The following is a 26,207-nucleotide window of genomic DNA, read 5'->3' as shown; positions in this document are numbered from 1 at the left end:
GCAAATATTGTTTTTGTTATAGTAAAAATCATGACTAACGCACATATATATATATATATATATATATATATATATATATATATATATATATATATATATATATATATATATATATATATATATATATATATATATATATATATATATATATATATATATATATATATATATATATTCCACAATTCTATCATATCCACAATTCCTTCCACAACTCATCATATCTTCGTCGTTCCCCTACGTCTTCGCTTAAAACTGCAGTTTCATCTTTGACACGCTTTGATTCTTGTTTTCGCCAATCTTCTAACCCCCGTGTCTTTGTAATTCATTTTCATTTTATACTCGCTTAGATTTTTGGTGTTGCTAGTGGTCTAACTGGCTTTGTCTTTGCTCTTCATTTTTATTTTTGACACGCTCTAATTCTTGGTTTTGCATATCTTCTCACCACCATTGTCTTTCCTCTTCATTTTCTTTTTTGACTTGCTCAGATTCTTGTTTCCGCATATGTTCTAACTTCTCTTGGTCTTATCACGTTTTTTAGTTCATTTGGTTCCACAGTATAATCATATATAGTAATTGCGAGTTTTCAATTTTTGTCCCTTCAGTAGATATGTTATAATTAAATATACGGATACTATCCCCCTTTAATTGAAAGTAAGTAGCCTCTCGCCTGTCAAGATCATCCCCTAAGGCACTCTTGACGATCAATGAACTGTTATGTAACTCATTTGTTTTGCTTTGAGTGTTAGCTGCTCAACGACATAGCCTTAAGACACTCTGGAGGATCAATGAAATATTGTATAACTTATTTTTTCTGGCCTTGCAAGTTAATTGCGCAATGGTTACGAGTTTTATGACTCCTCCTCGTAATGGATTAAGTAACTATTTCTCTGGTTCTGGTATGTTAGTTGCGCAATGATTACGAGTTTTATTACTCCTCCCCGCAAAGAATTCTACGGGTGTCTTGCATCATTGCAACGTATGGATAAAAGTGGTTTCATACATCATTGCAGCTAAAGTGAACATTACGAATACATCCAGACCGCAACATAGATTGAAAGTACTTATAAAGCACATTGAGGACAATGGATCGGGGTACCATGTGAAAAAAGAGTGAAAATGTTTATGCTATTGTATAACTACATTTTTGACAGTAAAAATGTTTTATAATATTTTTTCCTAGTTAAATATTTTGGTTGGTCGTTTACTCCTGTCTAGAGGGAACCAATAGGTAATGCAACTGTACTCAAAATTGAAAAAAAAAATCATTTTTTTAGTTGTTAGCTTTGTCAAGCTTTGACAATAGTGTTTAGTTATTATTGAGGATTGTAATTCATGTCTTGAAGATGTTTGTGATTCTAATGTCAGAGGTTTCCTATGCATCAACTATCATTATGACAAGTGTGATCAGTGGGAAAATATTTATTCAGGTTCAATTAGTAAAAACCCCAAACAAACATTTAGTTTACTCATAAAAGACTGGTATCATCGTGGGTTTAAATTGTTATGGGAAGAAGAATTTGGCCCACATTTCAACTGTTGAAACAACAAGAAAGTATGGTTTCGTTATACTGTGATATACGTCATACGTCATACTACGTCATAGCTGTGAAGACAATGGGAAATATGATTATAAGCCTGCAGATTTTTATTTGGCTTTTACAGAGTGACTCTTCATTTGAGAATTTTCTCAGGGAAATTACTTCAAAAAGAACCATTTGAAACAAGTGAATTTTATAATAAACAAGTGAATTTTTGAAACAAGTGAATTTTATACAATAAGAGGGAAACCACCTATATTACAGTAAATGTCAACCAGACTTTTCCCTATGTTATTAATACAAGGTGAATTCATATGATCTATCACCGCTAGTCGTTCTCAACGATGATGAACACCTACATGTACAAGAAGAAATGTAAACAAAACGAATTTTTTTGTACATATATATGTTTTAAAAATAAACAAATTTACAAATATTATTAGAATACTTTATTCTTAGGGCACTGAAATCAATATTATAGAGATAAGAGAGGGTATTCTCCACAGCGAAATCATACAGGCGAGGATTGTTCACGTAAATTTTGAGAAATTCTCAGTAGGTGTAATCGCGACATTGGAAAACAAAATACAATAATGTATGAAAGCCACAGCTTTTTTTGGTCAAATCTTGTACTCTATTCTGGTTTTGAACAGTAGGTTTCGCCTTTCTTTTAATGTAGGTGCTGATATGAGGGATGTAGGATGTATATGTCAAGCCAAGAAGATCTAAAAATTAAACACTTTTCCAAGTTTGAAACATACATAGCCAGTGACCAGTACTTTTTTATATTCAACGGGATAATATTAGCAATGATGATGGTATGGTTATCACTTTGAATCTATTACAGTAAATCCTAGGTTATACAATAGGATCTGTATTTGGACTTGAACTAAACTAAGCTAAATACATCAGTTATTTGATTTTTGTTCATGGTGCCGAGTCTAGTAGAACACCACCGTTGGGGGTGATCTCTCAATAGGATTCAAATTCACTTAGTGGTATTAATGTAATACTTTCAGTCAAAGTGTCACCGAAACTTCACTCTAAACATACATTCCCACTTCTAACAAAACTCATATTTTGGTTGCCTGACAAATCCAAAACGATTACACCATGAGTTTTTGAAAATATTGAATTGGATTTCTATTTGAAATAGTTGCGAATCATGATCCAGTGATTACATAGACAATCCATACGGAATAGATTTTCTGTAAGATTTTCTTATCAAATATTAGCGTACAGTGGAATTCCATTCACCTTGCATGTAAGACTGGATAAGCCGAAAAAATTAATATCGTGAGTACATGCGGTCCCAGATCTAGCTACACTAGCCCTCTTCACAAAGGCCAAGGCCAGTTTTGAGGGGATTTATCCCTTGACAAATGAGGAATTGGTATAACTACGAGAACCAGTGGCAATTTGACTTCGATTGGTGATTGTATGGGGAACAAAAAGTGTGATATTGTTTCCATTGGCTCTCCATTTTTTCATTGTTAATGCAACAGACCTCATAACACGTTGTTTTTTAACATAAGCTATTGCTGAAGTGAGAGATTCACAGTTGCATCAGGTGCTTCATCGATTGTTTTTCTCAAAATGAAACTACCGTAAGCTAGTTGTAAATTTATTTCAATCTTAGTACTTGGAGGCAAACATTGCGATATTTTAAATATTCCATGATTTAATTTTCCAACTAAATGATAATCTTTGGTCACTGCAACAGTTTACTCACCATCAGTATCAACATTAGATGTATATTCATAGCCCATCGCCTGTCCCCTCAATTCCTTTTGTGACATTGGAGTCATCATTATAAATTGTATGTAGCTTTCATAGTTTGAGCAATTATTGCTAGTTCTCACCATCTTTCACTAATTTAAACATTAACTTGTCTGAACATGTTATGAAGGAGACAGTTTTCATAGGATAGACCGTCGATAGCATTGCTAGTTTGATTTTCACACTTTTTCTTCCTCAAATATATAAATCAATAAATGTGGATGATAAATCGATGAAATAACCTTTATTGGAAAATATTGGAAAGTATTTTAAGTTTATATTTTCCAAAAGGGGTTGTTGAGGATAAAATTATTCTTAGTAGCCATACTTGATGCTGACATCAACCTTACAATTATAACAATCAATATCAGGACAGGCAAATGAAATTCTTTTATTGTTTATCTGAAGCATTGCATCGCAAATGACACGTAATGAAACGCAAGCCCTTTTATTACAGCTAAAAGATCTCCTAATTCAGTTCTTAGTGTTAACTGATATAGTTCTAAATATAAAATAATCACAGTAAAATTCTCGAGATGTCTTATATTGTAGTGGTGAACTTTGTTTTTCATACCTTTTCTGTCGAATACGTATAAGGGGAAAATCAGAATTACCAATTCTGGGAGATTCTACAAACAAACTGTAGATAATATATATAGTTGTAATATACAACTTTACGAAGAGAAACTGGGTGCAGAGTCTGCATTGATAATGCAATCCTTTTCACAAAAGATTTTAGCTTTAATAATATGATTTTTAAAACCCCCTGACCTCGTGTAAATTTTCATTAAAACCCTCCCAAAATCTCATCATCTTTGCTATCTCGTAGATGATGGTTCAAGAGTTTAGTCTTTAGAACTTTTGACACTTTACAAAGCTCATTAGACAATAAAAAATTATTTCCTAAAATATTGCTTGTACGATTGATTCAAACTAAATCATCCACGGAGAATTTGCCTTTTATTCCTCTTTCATTGCTAGAAGATTATTGTTTAAGAAAACTTTCAAGTGTATTGTCATCATGTTGAACTTCATGAGGACTAAAATTGGACAGGGAGGGATGAGGACATTGATTTTAAACACGCATTATTTGGTCCAAATCATAAATAATGGCAGCTGTATATTTGAGTGTGTTATATCGAGAAATAAGAAGACGAATAATTATAATCAATCGTTCAGCCAATTCCACCTTGATTGAACTATTACTATGACAATGCTCTCTACCATATTTAAATATAATTGTATTTACATATGGATCGATAAATTCACTATCAATTTTTCCGAATTTTACTATAGGAATCTTGGCTATATATAGAAAGAATTTTAACCTTCTCCCCACGCTTAGATTTTAATGGAATAGAATAGGAGTAGCAACGAAAAATGCTAATCGCAAATAGAATGTAATTATTTGGTTTATTGTATTATGGTTCCATCTCATCCAAAGTCATAAGATATGTCTGCATGATTTGCAGTGGGTAGAAAGCCTTTGTTTTTCGATATTGATTATTGCAAAGTCCACGATTTCGATGAAGAGTATAGCTGGTTTCACTATGAAGATATTCTTTTACCACACTCTTTTAGACATTAGAGGTATGAGCAATTGTACTGGGAGCACTAAGACTTCCCTTCTATGCAACATTTGCATAGATACTTTTCAGAGTGTCGTCCATTTTGCATTTAATTGTGTACTACCTCTTCTACTACGATTTCGTATACTAAAACTGGTGGAAAGATGTTTTTTCCTTCCCTCTAAAGTTCAATCATTACCGTTGTTGCCGTTGTTATCGTTAATTGATTTATGTTTACTGGTTAGTATTAGCGGTTTGAAATCATCCTATTTAGAGTCGTCATCATCCTCATTTACTGATATCAATTCTTTTCAATTTCTTCTATTAATTACAAGTAAGTTGTGAAACTTTGATATGTGTAAAGACGTCAGGACATCTGTCTCAATGTACAGAATTTTCTTGCAATATGAGACAAAATCAATTATTAGATTGCTGAGATTTTAAGCGCTGCTACCTAGAATGATTAGATTACTTTTAGTATCAATTTCACCATCACTGCTTTCATTCCAAAAATTGAACAATCTTCTGCCTCGTTCCCGATAGGAAACATGTAATAATTCTAATATTTTCCATAATTCCAAGAGTAATGATCCTGACACAGATAATTTTGAAGAATTTGACTCCTGTGTCTTATCTGCAACATTTACAGCACTGAAGGGTTGAATTTGATTTGGTTGTCAACCCGACTGAGACCCATTTGAAAAAATCAAAAGTTTCTGATCATCAGGTATATATAGATGCAAAGAGACAGACACTCACAGAAACAACTAGACAAGCAAAGACACAGACACACACAAATAGACACACACATATACACACACACAGACACACATACACAAACACACACACACACACAGACAGACACACACAGACACGCCCCCACACACAAACATACACACACAGACACGCCCCCACACACAAACATACACATACACACATACACACATACACCCACAGATACACGCAGACACAAAAAGACACACACAAACACTCACAGACACACATACGCACACTCACATACACATAGACTCACAAACACACACACAGACACACACAAACAGACACACACACAGATGCAAACAGACACACACAAACGCTCAAAAGACACACACTGACACACACACAGACTCACAAAGACGCACAGAAACACATACAGACTCATACAGACACCAAAGGCATCCGCAGACACAAACAGACACCAACAAACATACACGAACACAAATAGACACACACAGACACATACAGCCACACACAGACAAAAATAGACACACCCACTCACACACACACACAAACAGACACATACAGACACACACAGACACACACAAACACACAGACACACACACACACACACACACACACACACACACACACAAATACACACACAGATACACATACACCCACACAAACAGACACACCCACACACACACACACACACACACAGACACACAAAGACACACAGAAACACAGAGACACACAAAGACACACAGAGACACACAAACACACACACACACAAAACGCGCAGACACACTCACACAAACAGACATAAAGAGAGACACACAATCAAACACAAAAACACACAGACACTCACAGACATAGGCAAACACACAGACACAGACACAAACACATACCAACACACATACTAACAGACACAAACAGACATAAACACACACACACACACACACACACACACACACACACACACACACCCACACACACACACACACACACACACAAAAAAAACACACACAAATACATACACACAGAGACAGACACACACAGAAACTCAAACACATACACACACAAACACACACACAAAAACACACATACAGAGACACACACACCCACATACACACAGACAAGCACAGACACAAACACAGACACACACTTACATGCATACACACACAGATATACACCGACAAACAGACACACACACGCACATAAGCAAACACACACGCATATAACCAAACACACACAAAGAAACACAGAAAGAGACACAAACGAGACACACACACACATATATAAACACAGACACACATATGCACACACACACACACACACACACACACACACACACACACACACACAGAGAGAGAGAAACGCACAGACACACATAGATTTTAAATATCACAATTTAATTTTTTGTTTTACTTATATTTAATGTTATTTTAAAACACGGATAAAAAGTTCAAAAAAATCTCAGTTTGAAAAAAATAAGTTAAAAAATAAACATTTACCTGCTTAAAAATTTGACACTCCTCCCCTTCCTCCCTTCCCCCTCTTCGAGGGCTATGGAGCCCTGTCATGTTTATTAGGATACCGTGTCTATCCATTTCTTGCTCACAACCAGAACGAATATTAAAATGATAAAAAAGGGGAGGTGGACCCTGTTGTACTCAAAATGCGTATTCTACTAAAAATACTAAGAAATTTCGTAGCATCGATGAGTTACAGCAATTCTTGTCAACCGAGCCTTTCGCCTATGAAGAATAATATGTCGAGGTAAAAACTGATCACCGACCATAGAAATTGCAACTTCGTTGATAGTTGGAGCATTGTGTCTACGCAAGTGTTCGCCATTTTTATTCTTCTAAAATTAAGGTTCTTGACGAATTTTCTCAAATTTCTGACCTATCTATGGTTTCTTTAGGCCAGAATATCCCAGGATGCCGATTGTTCGAAATAATATGGAGTTATTTTTGAGAAAATCAAAGCATTTACGTAGCACTTTTTCCAAAAACATTAATTTCCTTCTTTGAGTCTTCTCAGTAAAACAGAGTATTTGGAAAAATCAAGGAAGTGAATCATAACAAATTTCCATTTTTATTTCTTTTAGGATTCTTGTGCCAATTGCTGCTTTTACAGAGAAGACTTGTGAACCAAAACAAAAAATCGGATTTTTGAAAATGCATAAATGTGCCAGTACGACTCTTCAAAATATTTTTCTCAGGTTAGCTTCTAACTCCGTTGTACGTTTACATAATTTTTCACTTTTTTCCAAGTTGTAGTGTCTTTGTGTGTTTTTGTTATTTTAATGTTTAACACTTGGCTTGATAGACTTTGGCATAAATATTATTGCTCACAAATTGTAATTTTCATAAGAACAAGGTATCGGTATAGCTAGAAAACAATAATACTCTTCAGGTTCTCTGTATTTTTCGGCAAACTAACCTTTTCTTGCATTTGCCAAACCTATAACAAACCTATAACTGTCCTTGATCCTGAGACCCCCACGACCTTCAAGCTGGTAAATCGCTCTCTTCAAGCAGCAGCCCGTTCCATAAGGTGGTACGGCCACCTAATATGCCCCTCACTAAGCACCCCTGTAAGGATCATCACGGATTCCAATGGATCTGTAAATGGCTTGCGTTGTCCTGGACAAAGACCACGCACCAGGTGGGTCGATGTAGTAAACCAACGAATTCTCAGTCACAATATCAACCCAAATGAGGCCCTATCACCAGCACGGAACAGGAGAACCTTGAAAAGACTGACAGTGCTGTCAACTAGTTTCCTCTACGCTGACGACCCTGCTGAACAAGAGCGGTAAGTCAAGTAAGTCAAAGTCTTCGATTTCAAAAACTAGCAAGGAATCACTAGGTAGAATTATATGTTAACCTAAGAAAAGGATAGGGCTTTTGTCCAAAATAATTATGCAGAATTCCATGAATAGCATGAATTGCACATTTTAGGGAGGAGGTTACTTGCAAAAATAAAATATTGCAATGAATCTTATTGGAAAGGATGGTCTGAAAAATAGTAAAATTATTGGACTATCCCTATTTTCCACCCTGAAAAATAGCTTTAAGTTACCCGTAGGTATTGGTTGAGATTCAAGTCCCTAAATAAAGAGGCCAGGGTATTTTTGGAATTTTAAACGCTTACGACGAAAGTCAATACGTTTCTGAATTTCCTTGTTGTATGATCAACATACTTGAACGACTGATCCATTCTTTAACGGTTTCGTAATCATTCATGTTATGGAGATTTTGATTAAGTTATTACATCCCTCGGCTTCTGGAGGGAATATGCCCTCTCTCGAAGTCATTTTAAAAAGATCTAATTCATTTTGTTTCAAAGATATTTGGTAGATTAATGGAAATACATATTGAAGAAGCACGGAAATGGTCAAATCTGGGGCTGGAAAAATAAACTATCAAAAATGACATAAGAAATAGATATAATAAACCAAATTTCTCTGCTTCATTTCTCTGCTAATCTATTTTGAACTACTCTGTCGTATTGGAATCAGTCCTTTGGTATAATTAGTGTGGTAAATTAGGATTAAGGAATCTATTTATATAAAAATAAGTTGTCTGTCTGTCTGTCTGTCTGTCTATCTGTCGAGTGACGTCATGTCGTCATGAAGTTAGTTGTCGTCATGTTTGTTATGACGATGACATCGTTAAAGTATTTAAGAAAATCGTTCAAAGACAAATTTTTAATTGTAAGAAGATCGTGGACGGAAAAATGTTTAATTGTAAAATGACGGAAGAACCTACAATGGCAACATCCGAGGAAGCTGCTCAAAGAGTCTATGCCAAAAAACTTGCGGCTGATTGAGAAAGTAAGAAAAGAAAGCGTGCCGAGGAATCACAAGAACAGCAAGAAACCAGGCTTGCGGCTAATAGAGAAAGTAAGAAAAGAAAGCGTGCCGAGGAATCACAAGAACAGCAAGAAAACAGGCTTGCGGCTAAAGAACGCAAAACCGCGCAGTTAGATGAAAATCCACCTGGACAGCGAGAGTCAAAACATATCAAAACTGAAAATGATAGCGATGATGATTGGGTTTGGGATTTTGACCTGGATAAGGTCATCAATGCCTACCAGATTTTAGTTAAAAAACAAAGGTTCGGCGATATGTATTTCATAGTGACGCTGAAAAATAAAGAAGAAAAAGAAAACTGAAAAAAGAAAAAAGGTAAAAAACTAAAAAAAAATAAAAAGAAAAAACACTCAAAGAGAAATTACAGACCGGGACACAAATGACGACCGTGACAGAGGGAATATAAATGAAAATCTGACAGTCTATTTATGTAGACAGACAATGTGACAGCAAAGAATGTTGTATATTCGCAAGTTTTACGTGGTTAAAAATCTATATCTATTTATCTATCTATATATATAAAAATAAGTTGTCTGTCTGTCTGTCTGTCTGTCTGTCGAGTGACGTCATTATAAGGATTGATCTGTATGTCGTCATGAAGTTGTTTGTCGACTGACGTCATGTTTGTCAACTGATGAAGTTACAGACCGGGACATCGGGACACAAATGACGACCGGGACACCGGGACACAGGGAATATAAATGACGACCGGGACACTCAAAGAGAAATTACAGACTGGGACACCGGGACACATATCACGATTGGGACACAGGGAATATAAATGACGACCCGGACACTGGGACACAACTACAACGAGGACGCCGGGGGCACAGGGGGGATATATAAATGACGACCGGGACACAGGGATTGTTTAAAGAGAAATTACAGACCGGGACACTGGGACACAAACGACGACCGGGACACCGGGACACAGGGAATATAAATGACGACCGGGACACTCAAAGAGAAACTACAAACTGAGACACCGGGACACAAATGACGACCGGGACACAGGGAATATAAATGACGACCGGGACACAGGGACACAACTACAACGGGGACGCCGGAGGGCACAGGGGGATATATAAATTACGACGGGGACACAGGGAATGTTCGATTAGCAATCACCATCAACAAAGCTCAAGGGCAATCATTAGTGTACAGACAATGGGACAGCGAAGATTGTTGTATATTCGCAAGTTTTACGTAGTTAAAAACATGGCGCGTAATAATATGGCGCGTAACGACTTACGCGCGCGGGGGGCTTGGGGGGGAGGGCGCGAAGTGCCCCCACCAACTAGGTGTTGGGGTGGCGTGAATTACCACCCCAACAGCTAGTTAATCATAAAACTTGTGTAACCAGTTTTAATGGTAAGGAAATGGATTATTTTTTTTCTTATTATTAATATGGTTAAGACTTTGAACTGTTACGAATCATATTATGTTAAGTACAATTAGTCTGAAGTTATTTATGGAATTATAATGGGCCGGAAAGTGATTAATGATAGCTTATGATGCAAACTATTTTCTACATAGTAATATTCATTTATTATTTTTATAGAGCTTACTCAGTTCGGTTTTTGCTGTTTGGAGAAGGAAAGGAAGTGGATGTTCCTACTTTATTTTGGAAATTTAAGATTAAATTCCTTTTTTCTTCAAATGTTTAAAAATAATCTAAGGATACTAACTGTTGAAGAATCGTACAAGATATAATATCAAGAATTGGTAGGGAGCTGAGACAAAGCACGGCATATGACTAAAGAACTATTTAAAAAAAGAAAAATGATAACAGAACAATAAAATCCTTCAAATAGGCCTAACTTACCTTAGTATATTTTTACTTTAGATGCTAGTCTTAGATTTCAAATGGAAAACAATTGTTAATGGTAACACGTGCTTGAATAAGATCCGTTTTCTAGATACTTATAGTTCTTCCCCCAAATCGCTAAGTCAATTAATTCAAGTACAAAAAATTGACACATTTAATATTTTTCCCTTCCTTAAAAAGCGCTTTGTAGATGCTGATATGTGATTTATTGAAGTGTAAAGGCTTCATGAGGATGAAAGACTACATGAGGAAAAATTGCCACCCATCGAAACGTTTTATGATTCACTTCACGACTGTCAATGCACCACTACAGAAAAAAAGTTTGGGCCAAGGGAGCGTATGAAAATGGGAAGGATTCTTGTAAAATGTACCTGGTAAGTGACATAGTGACGTTGTTGGATATTGTCTGTAAAAATACAAACAAAATCCATCAGAAATTTGGACTGGATTTGGGTGACTATTTTTCAACTCCCAATCTGGTGATGGAATTATTTCTTAAAATCAGTGAAAAGGAATTAAGTCTAATTACCGACGTAGGTTTTCATGGAGATTGTATCCTGGAAACCGACCCTACTGGACAACCGAAAGGTCGGACATGGTTTTTATGGCACTTGGTATTAACCAAGTGGCATAAAGCAATCGCAAATTCTGTCGGTCTGTCGGTCTGTCTGTCGGTCCCGGTTTTGCTACTTTAGGCACTTCCAGGTAAGCTAGGACGAAAAAATTTGGCAAGGGTATCAGGGACCGGACCAGATTAAATTAGAAATAGTTGTTTACCCGATTTGACCATCTTGGCCGGTTAAATCGGAAAAAATAGAAAAAATGAAGTATTTTTAACTTATGAGCGGGTGAAGGGATCTTAATGAAATTTGATGTTTAGAAGGATACCGTGTCTTAGAGCTCTCATTTTAAATCCCGACCGGATCTGGTGACATTGGGGGGGGGGGAGATGACGGAAAAAATAGAAAAAATGAAGTATTTTTAACTTATGAGCGGGTGAAGGGATCTTAATGAAATTTGATGTTTAGAAGGATACCGTGTCTTAGAGCTCTTATTTTAAATCCCGACCGGATCTGGTGACATTGGGGGGGGGGAGTTGGGAGGGGGAAACCTAAAACTTGGAAAACACTTAGAGTGGAGGGATCGTGATGAAACTTGGTGGGAAAAATAAGCACAAGCCCTAGATACATGATTGACATAACCGGAACGGATCCGCTCTCTTTGGGGTAGTAAGGGGAGAGGTTAATTCTGAAAAATTAGAAAAAATGAGGTACTTTTAACTTACGAACGGGTGATCGGATCTCAATGAAATTTGATATTTAGAAGTATATCATGTCTCAAAGCTCTTATTTTAAATCCTGGCTGGATCTGGTGACATTGGGGGAAGTTTGCGGTGGGGGAACCTAAAATCATGGAAAACGCTTAGATTGGAGGGACCGGGATGAAACTTGGTGGGGAAAATAAGCAGAAGTCCTACATACGTGATTTACATAATTAGAACGGATCCGCTCTATTGGGGGGGGGGGGGGTAATTCTGAAAAATAAGAAAAAATGACGTATTTTTAACTTACGAAGGAGTGATCGGATCTTCATGAAACTTCATATTTAGAAGGACCTCGTAACTCAGATTTTGTATTTTAAATCTCAACCAGATCAAGCGTAATTGGAGGGGGGCAGTTGGGGGGACCAGAAATCTGACAAAATACTTGAAGCAGTGAGATGAGGATGAAACTGGATGGGAAGAATAGAAACCTGTCTAAGATACGTGACTGACATAACCGGACCAGATCTGTTCTCTTTGGTAGAATTGGGGGGGGGTAATTTTGAAAATTGAGGTATTTGTAACTTACGAAAGGGTGACCAGATCTTAATGAAATTTGATATTTAGAAGGATCTTGTGCTTTGAAGTTCTAATTTTAAATTCCGACCAGATCCTGTGACATTGGGGGAGTTTGGAGGGGGAAATCGGAATTCTTTGAAAACGTGAAAATTGGGGTATTTTTATCTTACGAATATATGATCGGATCTTAATGAAATTTGATTTTTAGAAGGAATTCATGTCTCAGAGCTCTTATTTCAAATCCCGACCAGATCTTTTGACATTGGGGGGAGTTGGAGGGGGAAATCTTGGAAAAACACTTGGAGTCGAGGAATCGGGATGAAGTTTGGTTGATATAATAAACAAATGTCCTTGATACGTGATTGACAGAATCGTACTGGATTAGCTCGCTTTGGGGGAGTCAGGGGGAGGGGCTCAGAGACTTGGCGAGTTTGGTGCTTCTGGACGTGCTAGGACGATTAAAATTAGTGTTAGGGAGCTGCACAATTTGACTTGATAAAGTCGTTTTCCTAGATTCGACCATCTAGGGGGCTAAAGGGAGAGGAAAAATTAGAAAAAAATAGGTATTTACAACTTACGAGTGGGTGATCGGATCTTAATGAATTTTGATATTTAGAAGGATATCATGACTCAGAGGTCTTATTTTAAATCCTGACCGGCATTGAGCCTCTTATTTTCCTTTTTAAATCAATCTATTGATTCATAGAATTTTGTTAGAGCTCATACCATATGATCTCTTGGTTCTTAGCTCTTCTCGCCTCGTCACAAGTGCCATATGAGCTCTTAGCTCTTGTTCTTGGATATGAACTCCTCTCATTTGTCTACAATGTCTCAGTAATCTTTGCCGTGTGAGAATTATAAGTAGGTGTACAATTCTTGTGATCCAAGTTCTCCTTACATGCAACTGTTGAGGAAAATGGAACACAAGGATTGTTTTTCGGAACTGATCGTGAAATATCGTTGAAACTTGACGAGTCAGTAAAGGGTATTGTTTCCCGTGCATAAAAAGGTCGGTGTCATAGGACTCGCTGAGTCCAAATAATATTTCTTTCTTAGAGGTATGCGCTGGGCAGCTTCAAAACAAAAGCTTATTGCCGACCTTCATCCGAAATAGAATATAGTTGTACACCACGTTTTTTTGCGATGGATGTTAGCCAACGGTTTCAAAGGTCACAAAGAATCATAGAGCCCTCAGAGTCTACCAAAAGCCATGCTTGAAGACGTTTATTTACACCTTTGTCAGTAAGTGCTCTGAAGCAAAGACAAAGGTTGAAAAAGAGATCTTTAAGCTCATTTGAAATTCAGCCTTTGGTAAACTGATATCGTTGAAACTTGACGAGTCTGTAAAGGGTATTGTTTTCCGTGCATAAAAAGGTCGGTGTCATAGGACTAGCTGAGTCCAAATAATATTTCTTTCTTAGAAATATTATACATACTGCGTCAATATATGACGCAGTATGAGTCATATGTTGAAACTGTAACCGACCCGAAAATGTGCTAAAATCGTTACCGATCCAAATTTTAGATCGTTTACCATCATAGATTCCAATAAGGTGCTTTTTAGAAATTTCCAAGAAACTAATTTTGGAATTTTATTACAGTGCGTGAGCTTCAATGGCTGGAGGAGGGGCAAGTTCAAGTTTACTATGGAGGTGCTGATGCACTCCTGTTAAAAGTTAAAACAGACAATCTATAGGACGATTTGAAAATGTCGAGCACATTAGCTTTCGAATAGCTTTCGGGCTGCTAGTATAACTCATAGCCCTATCCCCAAGGACTAGAGGGGTTCAAACTCCTAACTAAAGCTTTTGACGTTTGGAAGATTTTGAAAAAAAATGGTTAACTCGAAATTTTAGTCGAAAGTATTAAGAAAAAAGGTGGGGGGCTGCCTACTGTCTGATTAATCTTAGCTTTCAAAATTGAACTAAAACTTCCAATTGAAATTGAATGAGGTTTTACCGAAGTCTATAGGATCGCCCCTTCGATAAAAACCTTATATACTAACAATGAACAGCTTGCCTAGCTAACAACCCTTTCCCTGGGGGCAGTAGGAGGTCTTGTCATCCCCCGAGGGATAATTATTTTAATTACTTCACCTCTTGACTATTTCGGACACAATGGGCCATCTCAAAATGTTGATTGAATGCGTTTGAAAAAAGAGAGCGCGGATAGGGAGGGGGCTTGATGCCCTTCAATACTGTTTGACTCTTAAAAAGGGCACTAGAAATTGTTATTTCCAATTGAGTGAGCCCCCTCCGAAGTCTATAACATCACTCCTTGCACATGAAGTGTCTCAGGAGTAAGGATATTCGAGCCTTATGGGCTTGGGGCAGGTGGGGGAGGCTAGTAGCCATCACATCACTTTCGAATCTTAAGAAAAGAACTAGAACTTTCAATTTTTTCTCGTTTGAGTCCCCTCCGCAGTTTATGCTATCATTTTTTCCGTAAAAACTTCATTGCACCCGTGCCATAAGTTACAACCCATTCCCTGGTTTTCGAGGTGGGGGAGGGATGTGGATCCCGAAGTTTTGTAATCTGATCATTGAAATATTTTTTTTAAACAGCTATCTCAAAGTTTTTATCGGATGAATTTGGGAAAAGTGAGTGGGGAGTATATGCCCGCCGATCACTTTTGATGACACTTAAAAAAGTAAATAGAAATCTCAATTTCCAATAAAATTAGCCATTTCTGATGTTTATACGACCATCTTACAAAAAAACCTTATCTGCTCCCTGACCATAAATTACACCACTTCCTCTGGGCTCTGGGGGGCTGTATTCACCCCTGAGTTTTTGTTATTTGATATTAAAATTATTTTGAACCAAATGGTTTTCTCAAAATTTTGACCAAAAGTATTTATAAAAAAGGTGTGGTAGGGGGGGGGTGCCTACCGTGTTATTACTTTTAACTTTGTAAAATTGAGTAGGCTTTTCCGAAGTCTATACGATTACGGGTTTGGGGAAATCAGTCTATACGGGATGATGTTGGTGGAAAAGGGCGTGTAGGGGGCTAGTTGCCCTCAGATCTCTTTTGACTCTTAAAACATGAACTAGAACTTTCAAGTTCCAATCAAATGAGCCTTCTTTGAAGTTTATACGAGTATCCCTTTTACAAAAACCATATATGCTCCTAGGACATAAATTACAACGCCTGTTCCGGGCCCTGGGGGGTTGTGTTGACCCTAGAGCTTTTTTATATGATCTTTGAACTATTTTTAACAACATTACTATCTCAAATTTTTACCGGATGTATTTGGAGAAAATGACATGGGGGAGGCTAGCTCCCCTCTGATCTCTTTTGACTCTTAAAAAATGAACTGGAACTTTCAATTTCCAATCAAATGAGCCCTCTCTGAAGTTTATATGGTCATCCACTCTATAAAAATCATAAATGTCCCCGGACATAACTTACAACGCCTGCCCAAGGGCCCTGGAGGGTTTGTCGACGCTGGAGTTCTTATTATCTGATACTTGGACTATTTATAACAAAATGGCTAGCTCAAAATTTTTATCGGATATAATTGGGAAAAAAGGGCCTGGGGAGGGGCTAGTTGCCCTCTGATCTTTTTTGAATCTTAAAAAGTGAGGTAGAACTTTCAATTACCAATAAATGAGCACTCTCTGAAGTTTATACGTGTATCCCTTCTATAAGAACCATATATGCGCCCGGGGAACACTTACAACGCCTACCCCCGGGCCCTTGGGGTTTTGTCGTCCCCGGAGTTCTTATTATCTGATGTTTGAACTATCTTTAATAAAATAGCTATCTCAAAATTTTTATTGGATTCATTTGAAGAAATAAGGGTATGAGGGATGGGGATTGTTGCCCTCCGATCACTTACCACTCTTTAAAAGGGCACTAGAACTTCTGATTTACAATCAAATGAAGCCCCTCTGAAGTTTATGCGATGACTCCTTCCATATAAATGGATTTTGGGGAAAAAATAAATAATACAAGATTGGAGCCGTATGGTCTTTAATATAGGCAACGCTAAAGCGTTGCATCTGATCAAGCAAGGAATATTTGCACAATCCAATTGGTGAACATATCTTTCATTCTTTTTTTGGTTTGTTTTGATTCAGTCTCTATTTGTCTCTTTTGAAGTCTACTTCAAGAGTTTGAATTGTTTTTTTTTTTTTTTTTTGGTACTGAGGACGACTTGGCAGAGTTCCTTGTCGAAGTATTTGCAATATTCGCTTCGGATTATTTCACTGGTTGACACTGCCCTCGTTTTTCACTGCTATTTGATTTTCTTCTCATTTTGTTGTGTTTTCTCTTCTTTTTTCATATTTCTATACGGACATTTACAATTTTTCAAAACTTCGTACATCAACTTCTAAATACTGTTCAGTCGACTGCATTTCTCTGAATTTTCCATCATCGAGATTCTAGCCCTATTTCGCCAATGTTGATGCTTTGTGGCAAACAATTATACTTATTATTTGGCAAAATCTCTTACCGACCTGAAAAGGCATTATAAGTTTTAGTTTTTATTTTTATGAACTCCCTCATGATAACGAGTGACCTCTGGCTTGATAAGATCACTCCAGGAGGAACGAGAAAGAGAAAAAGGACACAATACGAAAATCTGGCTAGCCATGTTAAAATTCGATTTTCCTTGGTTTTCAAAAATCTCCCTCCCCATCCAAAAGTATACACCCTCCTGTGCAAAAGTCTTCTTTTAAATTTTTTTTAGAAAACGCTCCTTCAAACCTTCGGCTATTTTGGGCTGACATTTACTTTTACTTGTTGCGGCTATTGCTGGAACCATAATCACAGAAGACTAAATATAACTTTAGTTTTATAGTTATTATTTCTGAGTCAGAATTTATTGAGAAATGTTTCATATTAGATAGTTTCTTAGAAAACGTTCTTTCTAACTTTTGGATACTATTGGTAGAAGTTTGTTTTTTACTGCATTGGTGCTATTCCTGCAATAATGATAACAATAGCATGATATTTCTTTAAATTTATAACTGGAATGCTATATTTTTTCAAAACGTCGATGATTTCTTATAATAGTTTATTTTTAATTTCCACTAATTTTTTTACCTTTTAATTTCAGGTATGCCCACATAAATGACCTGAACGTTATTCTACCATTAAGGAGATGGAATTATCTTGGCAGCCCAGAGTTATTCTCGTTAAAACTGGTTAATGATACACCCTGGCACCATCTAGGCTACGACATAATGGCTCTGCACACACGATGGGACCATAGTGCAGTAAAACAAGCGTTGGGCGGAGACCCCATTTTTGTAACCATTATTCGAGAGCCGGTAGATCTCTTCGAATCTCTTTATAGTTATTATAGTTTGTATAGTTTTTTTGAAAAAACGAATTTGTATGAGTTTTTAGATAAATTGGAGGATGAAAAATTCAAACGAAAAAACGATAGATTTGTCGGTAAAATTGGAAGAAATCAGATGCTCTTTGATCTTGGATTTCCTGTAAAAGATTTTGGTAAAGAAGATAAATTAAAAGATTTTGTTGACGGAGTTGAAAGAAAATTTGATTTGGTAATGATTAAAGAGAAAATGGAAGAGTCAATTGTTTTATTAAAACACCTATTGTGCTGGGAATATAAGGATTTAGTATATTTGAAACTGAACAGCAGAGCGCAAAATGAGAAAAAGAAATTGTCTGTCAACCAGGCAGATAAATTAAGAAAATGGTTAAAGGCAGATAATTATCTCTATATGAAATTGAGAGCGGTTTTTGACAGAAAGGTTGAACAATTTGGATACAAGAAGATGGAAGAAGAAAAAAAGAAATTATCCTCAGTGACAAAGCAAATTATGGAAGGCTGTTTGTCAGGAAAGAAAAAACCAGCAGGTGAAAACCTTATTCAGGAAATGAGGTTGGTTCTTCAAGTTTACAATTATTCTATTTCATTTATTCATTTAATCAGTTTTACAGTTTTTTGTTATTTTCTTCTGCTCCATTTATATTTGTTCAATATACAAAAGCTCAATACCCTCCAGCTAAGGTTAGAACTGCCCTTGAGGATCATAAAAAATAGTAATTTTGGTGGGGGGGGGCTATAAATAATTTCTCCGCAACCACCAAGCAGGGTGTACTATAATGCATCATTCTAAGATGCGAGATTTGAAAAGCTGGTTTAATTTTGTGTTGTTTTTTCTATTTAATGGAGCCATGAAACTAACGACAGTTTTTTGTGTGCAATCCAAATACCCGAATTTGGGTTGGAGCCACCCTTGAGGATGAAAAAATATTTCTCAGGCCAATAAGTACGGATTTCTGTACAACTTGCAAATATGGGTTAATTTAATCCGGGACTATGTAACAAATGAGATATATGACGTAGGATGGGAATGAGCCAAAGGCATATTTTACTTACTTCTGACATGAAGCAAAAGGTTGTCAAAAGTAGTCACTATTAGTCACAAGGTTTTCACTAGTAAGTCACAAGCGGAGATTGTGACAGTAGGTTTCTTGTCAAATTGGGTTACCTATAATATAATATTGGATGGAATCCATCTCTTTAGCCATGATTAATAAATAGATGGTTTTATTGGGTGAGCTAAAATTATACATTATAGAGAGTTCAGTCAAGTATGTCAACGTTAGTTTTTCAAGTAGCTATGTTGATATAGAATGGAAAAGATGTGTCAAACCAGTAAAAAATTAGGCATACACTGTAAAAATTGTAAAAAAAAACACAGCATTTTGGATTTTTTTATAACTCAGAAACGTTGAGTAATCAATGTGTCTTGTAAAACTTGCATTGTAGGCCAGCGTTATGTGTCAGTGTTGCCACATATTTGCTCTATTAGCAGATATAATGCCTGACCCTGTGGGAACACAAAATGAAAAACATGTTCAGGAGAAAAAAAAATGTTTTCAGATTATATTATTACATAATCTTTTATATAGCTTTAATTATATAAAAGTTGTTACGCTACATTTTTAACATTTCTTGTGGCAATATCGATGTAACTAGCGAAATATTTGAATGTGATAACATCAACTAAATACTTCTTAAGTCTCTCATTGATCAATTTAACACAAAATTTATCAATAGCTTTTATTCTATAAATTCTGTATCTTACAGATTCCTTGTGGCAATGCAGATGTAACTAGTGAAATATTTATATAAGATAACATCAACTAATGCTCTTAAGTCTCTTAATAGATTGTTTGTAAGTTTCGATTAAAGCTCACACGCAACCGAAGGGACTAAAGAAGTGAATACAAGTATAAGCCAGTATTAGCACGGGTGTAATGGACCTTAAAAACATTCAACTGACTAATCTTATTTAAAGTTGGTATACTGCACAACAGGGGAATTCAGGATCTTGTGAAACTCCCAGAAGGTCAAAGTTAGCTCTAATTACTGGACTAAACGCCCAAAAATATCCATATTGGAGTTTAAGTTGTCTGGTGGCACCTCCTTCCATGCATTCATTCTCTGTCCGTCCTTGATATGCAATACAAATTTTATACATTTCTTGTCAAGATGTCGATGTAACTAGCGAAACATTTTTATGTGACAATAATGTCTAAACAGTTCTTAAGTCTCGCATTGAATTGTATGTAAGTTTCAATTTAATTTTTCTCGCAATCAAACAGATTAAAGAACTTAATAAATAAGGTAAATAAAGTAAATCAAAAAAGTAAAGTAAATAAGGATTATTTAATGGAGATTAAAACTTATAATTGACTTAGCTAATTCAAAAGTGGAATGTTACGCAACAGGACTGGATCCAAGAGGTTGTTTCAAGGCATTTGGTCCTCCCAGAAGAACGGAACTTACGCTAATTACCGGGATGGACGGGAAAAATATCAAATCGGGAGTCCAAATGGTTGGGTGTCACCCCCTCTCAACATTTATTCTATATCTGCCCCTGCTATGTAATACCAATTTTGCAATTTTGGGAATGGAATACAAATCTTGAAAGGAAATGGAAAATCTGAAAAATATGTTTCATTTGTTTTCTTTTGCTGTTATCAAAGACAAGTCTTTTGAACAGAATAGTTTCTTAGGCATCCAAAATACGATAAATCCAAGTTGTTACTGAAAGTTCTAGTTCTGAACTATTTATATAAGTAAGAACCGAGGATATAATGCATTTTCAAAAAAAATGAGAAACTTCTGACAATCTTAGAGCCAAAAGAAGTAGGAGGAATGCTCCTGAATGATTCAGATAAATCTTGCCTCGTTTAGTTCGATAGATTATATTAGTTAGGACGCAATAATATTATACGATTAATTATTGTTTAATGCAAAGATTTGCATATATATATGTATATATATATATATATATATATATATATATATATATATATATATATATATATATATATATATATATATATATTTATAACCCATCACAAAAAACTGGGCAGAAAGCCCAGAAAAAGACAGAGTACGAAAAGAAAAAAAGAGACAACAGAAATAAAAACACACTTTGACAACTACAAACAAGGGACAAACAAAAATGATCAAAGATGGGAAGACTTCTGGCATTCGGTAGTGAAATCACAAATACGCTTCTCAGTAACTCCAGCTGGGTTTACCAAATGATACTTTCTTTGCAGAAAAATGTTACTTAACCAAGTTGGAAGTTCAATTAAATACTTTGCAAATTTAAAGTAAAGGAGATGAACTTGCTTTCTTTTGCCACAATTAAGGAAAGACCAAACAGGAACAAGGGAAAGTAAGTGAGGAACTGTTAGGCTATTATATAAGTGAAAACGGTGAACTCTACTTAGATACGAAACGTTTGAAGCCAGGGAGACATACGCAGCTCGGATCTTACTGGCATAATTTTTAATTGCCAGGCTTACAGTTTCTTTCATATTTGCTCCAATAGGCATGCCCAGGTAAGTAAGGCTGCTAGCAGAAGAAACCTCAGAGCCGGATAGACTTATTGAATTTCTATTCCCTTTATAGTTGAATGTTAGAACAACTTTTTTATCGGTATTAAAGCTAAAACCAATGTCTTCGTACTCTTCTTGGAGAAACTCAAAGGTTGAAGAGCATCCTTGAAAAGTACAGGAAAGGTTTAGTAGGTCATCTGCAAACGTAACTAATGAAATATCAAATCCTTTGAAGATAAAAGTACAGTTCAGCTTATTTTGAGCACTGGTAACACAATTATTAAACAAAACTGGAGAAGTGACAGCTCCTTGGCGTACACCTTTCAGAATCGGAAATAGTTGACTACCTTCTTTAATTCCATCCTTCAAATTTCTATACATATATCTTAAACAAGTGATTACCGCAGAATCAGTACCTTTCAAAAGGGCCTCAAGCAAAACCTGCGAAAATATACATGAGTCAAAAGCTCTTGCAACATCCTGTGCACATAAGACCAGGAAATCACCTCTTTCCTCAATATCCTTCAGCACAATTATAAGTAGAAAGAGAGCATGCTCTCTCCCTAAGCTTCGCTGGTACTCAAACTAACATGGAGGGGCGGAACACTTTTCTTCAATACCTTTTGTCAAAAAGAATTAAAGATCTTAAAGTAGTACATGAGATGGTAATGTGGCGATAAGAACTGCACAGAGAAGCGTTTTTTTTTGTCCTTTTTAACGATGGGGTTTATTTGTCTGATGCAAAATTGCAAAGCGGCTACGCAACAAACAATGATCATCTGAAGCAATAGTGCTAAATGTTGCTCGATTAAAGAGCCGGCAAGTTACAGGTGTCTTACTGAAATAGAATCAACACCAGAGGAAGATTTTTTCTTTAGTTTCAGAATCAAAGAGTGAATAGCACTTGGCGACACAGCCAGGAGAGATTTGGTCCTATTTGAAAGAACAAGTCAAGCTGTTTTTCAAAGATCTCTTCCATGATTTTGTTGGGAGCACTGAAATCCCTTGCAAAATGTTCAACCCACTTTTTTTCAGGCACACTAGCACACTAGGCTTTGGTAGTCTTGCTGTACTTCCAGAGTTTGGAGGGGTCAACAGCAATACGGATTACATTTTTCTGGATCGGCCTTAACATATGGTTTTTCAGTTCCTTGGTAAATTTCCGTTTCGTATGGAGCCTCAAGTCATTTACTAAGCCATCTCATGGGCGACCACAGACGTTTCAAATAGAAAGCCATAGCTTGCCTGAATTACACGCATTCACTTGTTCTCTATTTTTTTTTTTTTTATCAATCTTCTAGCTGAGACTTTTTACGAACACGTCGGAGAGGAACGGTGCTTCGTTCATCACATTTCAAAACGTGATTTATTTGTGCCAAGTAGGAAGTGAGTTCAATTGAAATGTTCTTTTCAATAAGTGGCAGCACAGCGCGGTTGCATAAAAGATGGAAAGGCACTTTGATTTCGCTCAGCATCTCGTCGCAGACTTTACTGAAGGACTCTCTTGACACATTTTTCCAATCTCGGTAGGAAAACCAATTTGATTCTGTATTTTGAGCCATAGGTGGGGATGAGTAAAAGCTAGTAGAGATAGGAAGGTAAAACTTTAGCCTCGTGACTGCCAAACGAAGCAGCAACATGGTCTAATTTAGAAGTTGAGGAAAGCAGCCCAATATATGAAAAGTTGTCATTTTTAGACCATACACAATAGTCGGGAGGGACACAGCCCCAAGAGATTTGTGATCGGGGAGACATTGTATTCGTTATATTTACATTAAAATCTCCGCTGATTATAACAGATTTAGAGGCAACTTTTTTTTAAGAAAAAGCTTGCAGTCATACGCAAATCGTGAATCAGACTGTTCGTTGTTATAATTTATAGGCATAGAAACGTTAATTACTAAATGATTTTCAAGCTTACCGGCAATAAATTAATCGGTCTCTGCTAATAGCTTGCTAGGGAATCGGGATAGGATAGCGAGACCGCCAGAAGGTCTGCCTCGCAGTCTCACAACTGCACTACGAAAGAGGAGATACAAATTGGAAAATAGTTGTAACAGGCTTTGGCGGTCTTCCGAAAGGAAATGCTCCTGAATGAGAACTAGGTCATGGGACTGCAAGAACTGTGAAAGAATTGGGATTCGATCGGTAACTTTTCCATTAATAATTCCATTTTTGTAAAAACAAAAACTCTTGAATGGGTAATCGTTCGAGACTGATCACTAATGGGACCTTCATTGCTCGAAATAAATCTTCTTTTGTTTCAAATTTCATCCTAAAGGATCTGGTAGGGCCACTTTTCTTTGCTTTACTACACTTCGGCACAAGAGACTTAATATCATCAGAAGTCATATGATTTGGGACATGCCTAACTATTCCAAAGTGAGAAGAACTTTTAACCTTAGCACTAATGATACTGCTAGAGCTATTAAGCGCATTCCCTATTGCGTGACCATCACATTTGGATGCAGCGATTGCTTTCCAGTCCCCACGGGTGCACTTTAGCTCAACCATTTTTGAGCTTACATCAGGACATGCTTGTTCTAGGAAGTCCTTCCTTAATTCCGGTTTGGCTAGGTTACTTGGTAGATTTTTGACAATCACGGCATAGGATTGTTTGGAAATATATTCAGCAGGGACTTCACCAGTTACAGGTTTACTTTTCGAAAAGTTTTTTTTTTCCATCAGAATGTTGGGATCGAGGGGACTTCTTATGGCTCAAAAATAAGGAAAGTAGGCAGAGCAACCTTATCGTCATCACAAGTCTGAAACAATTTGATCATTTCCAAAATATTGTCGCTCATAGCAACCTTTTTGAACATTCGAGCAAGACAATTCGTTTCTGTCCATAAGATCTCTTTTGCTTTCATGATGTCTTTTTTCTCTGGAAAAACTGGTCTGCTCTCTATGCAACTTCATCATGGCTTTTTACAATTTTTACAGCCCGTGATAAACAATTTAATACAGGATTCCAAATGAGCTTACCGACCATCGCAAATATGCAACAACATTAACACAGAAAATAAAACGTTCAGTAAGCGTTAGCTTATACGAACTAGATGGGACGTACCCCAATAAACAAGGGAAGAGTTAGCCCCCGCTCACCGATTCCCAGCAGTCTAAGGGACACTCTCCCCGCAGGTACAACGGCGCTTGGGACGCGGAACTGCCCCTCTTCTGCTTGTATATTCGGGGTGTCTTCAACAACTAAAAGCAGTTAATTCACTTAATCCAAATCACTGTCAAAATCAGAATAATAACCAAGCCAAAAGACTGCTCCTTTCACTAGGTAAAATAATTCATAAGAAACTTGCCAAACAGCTTATCCAGAAATAAAGATCTATTTTTCACTTATAATATATTCCGAAACTAGACGGTTAATCTGACTATATATATATATATATATATATATATATATATATATATATATATATATATATATATATATATATATATATATATATATATATATATATATATATATATATTTTGATTTTGTCTCAAAAGTATGTTTTAGAAAAAGTTTCTGATGATCCTGTTTTTCGTAGGAAAAGCGCTGGATGTCGATTGTTTGCACTTGACGAATATAGTTTTTTGGATGAAATCAAAATAGCTCAATGGAAGCGAGCAGACAAGAAAGAGTTGCAGTCAGTTGGTTCCAGATAAGAAGATGAGAACGTAGAATGAATATTGCCTTATCATAGGAAGTGACTCTCCTTCGTTAAAAGCAAAAAGTGTGGAGTCAGTAGGTCTTTTAGTCATAAAACCAAAAAATGTGTGCAAATACATTTTCATGAATTGCAACCTCCAATTTTTATAAAGAACTGTCTTTTTTATAAAGAGCCATATTTTTTTTTACAGAATCCTCTTTAAAATTTTAGTTCATTTTTCTAGTTTTAAAACACAACCTGTTATGCATGATTTGTCAGTCGGACTTTGGATTTTTGAGCGATAGGAATTGGGACTATTCGTTAATTGCCATAGATATTTCTAAATATTAAATAAAGATTTTGAGATATTTCGAAGGTTGGCTCATATGGACTCTCAACTGGTAACCTAACAATTGCAAAAGTTTTATGTGCGTTTTTGAAAATTTTTATGGACCTAGGAAGCTTGGATTGAAGCTGCGGTAATGTTTGATGATATAGTAATAAGAAGAAAAAGAAGAATTTGCGCATTGATTTGTGTGTTCAATTTATGAATAGG

General features: G+C 36.3%; 1 protein-coding gene across 2 annotated transcripts in view; it reads left to right on the top strand.

The window, feature by feature from the left end:
• LOC136028301 (galactosylceramide sulfotransferase-like) overlaps positions 1-25,864 on the top strand; it is a 30,726-nt gene extending 4,862 nt beyond the window's left edge. Inside the window, exons 2-4 of one of the 2 annotated variants that reach the window (XM_065706062.1) lie at positions 7,719-7,832; positions 18,223-19,017; positions 25,550-25,864. In XM_065706062.1, coding sequence (XP_065562134.1) covers positions 7,719-7,832; positions 18,223-19,017; positions 25,550-25,667 — 1,027 coding nt within the window. In that variant the 3' untranslated portion in view covers positions 25,668-25,864. The remainder of the gene's footprint in view (positions 1-7,718; positions 7,833-18,222; positions 19,018-25,549) is intronic. The other variant, XM_065706063.1, reaches the window with a different exon arrangement.
• Positions 25,865-26,207: the final 343 nt, after the last annotated feature.

This window comes from Artemia franciscana, chromosome 6 (assembly GCF_032884065.1).
Source record: "Artemia franciscana chromosome 6, ASM3288406v1, whole genome shotgun sequence".
Taxonomy (NCBI): domain Eukaryota; kingdom Metazoa; phylum Arthropoda; class Branchiopoda; order Anostraca; family Artemiidae; genus Artemia; species Artemia franciscana.
This window is presented reverse-complemented; position numbering and strand designations above follow the sequence as displayed.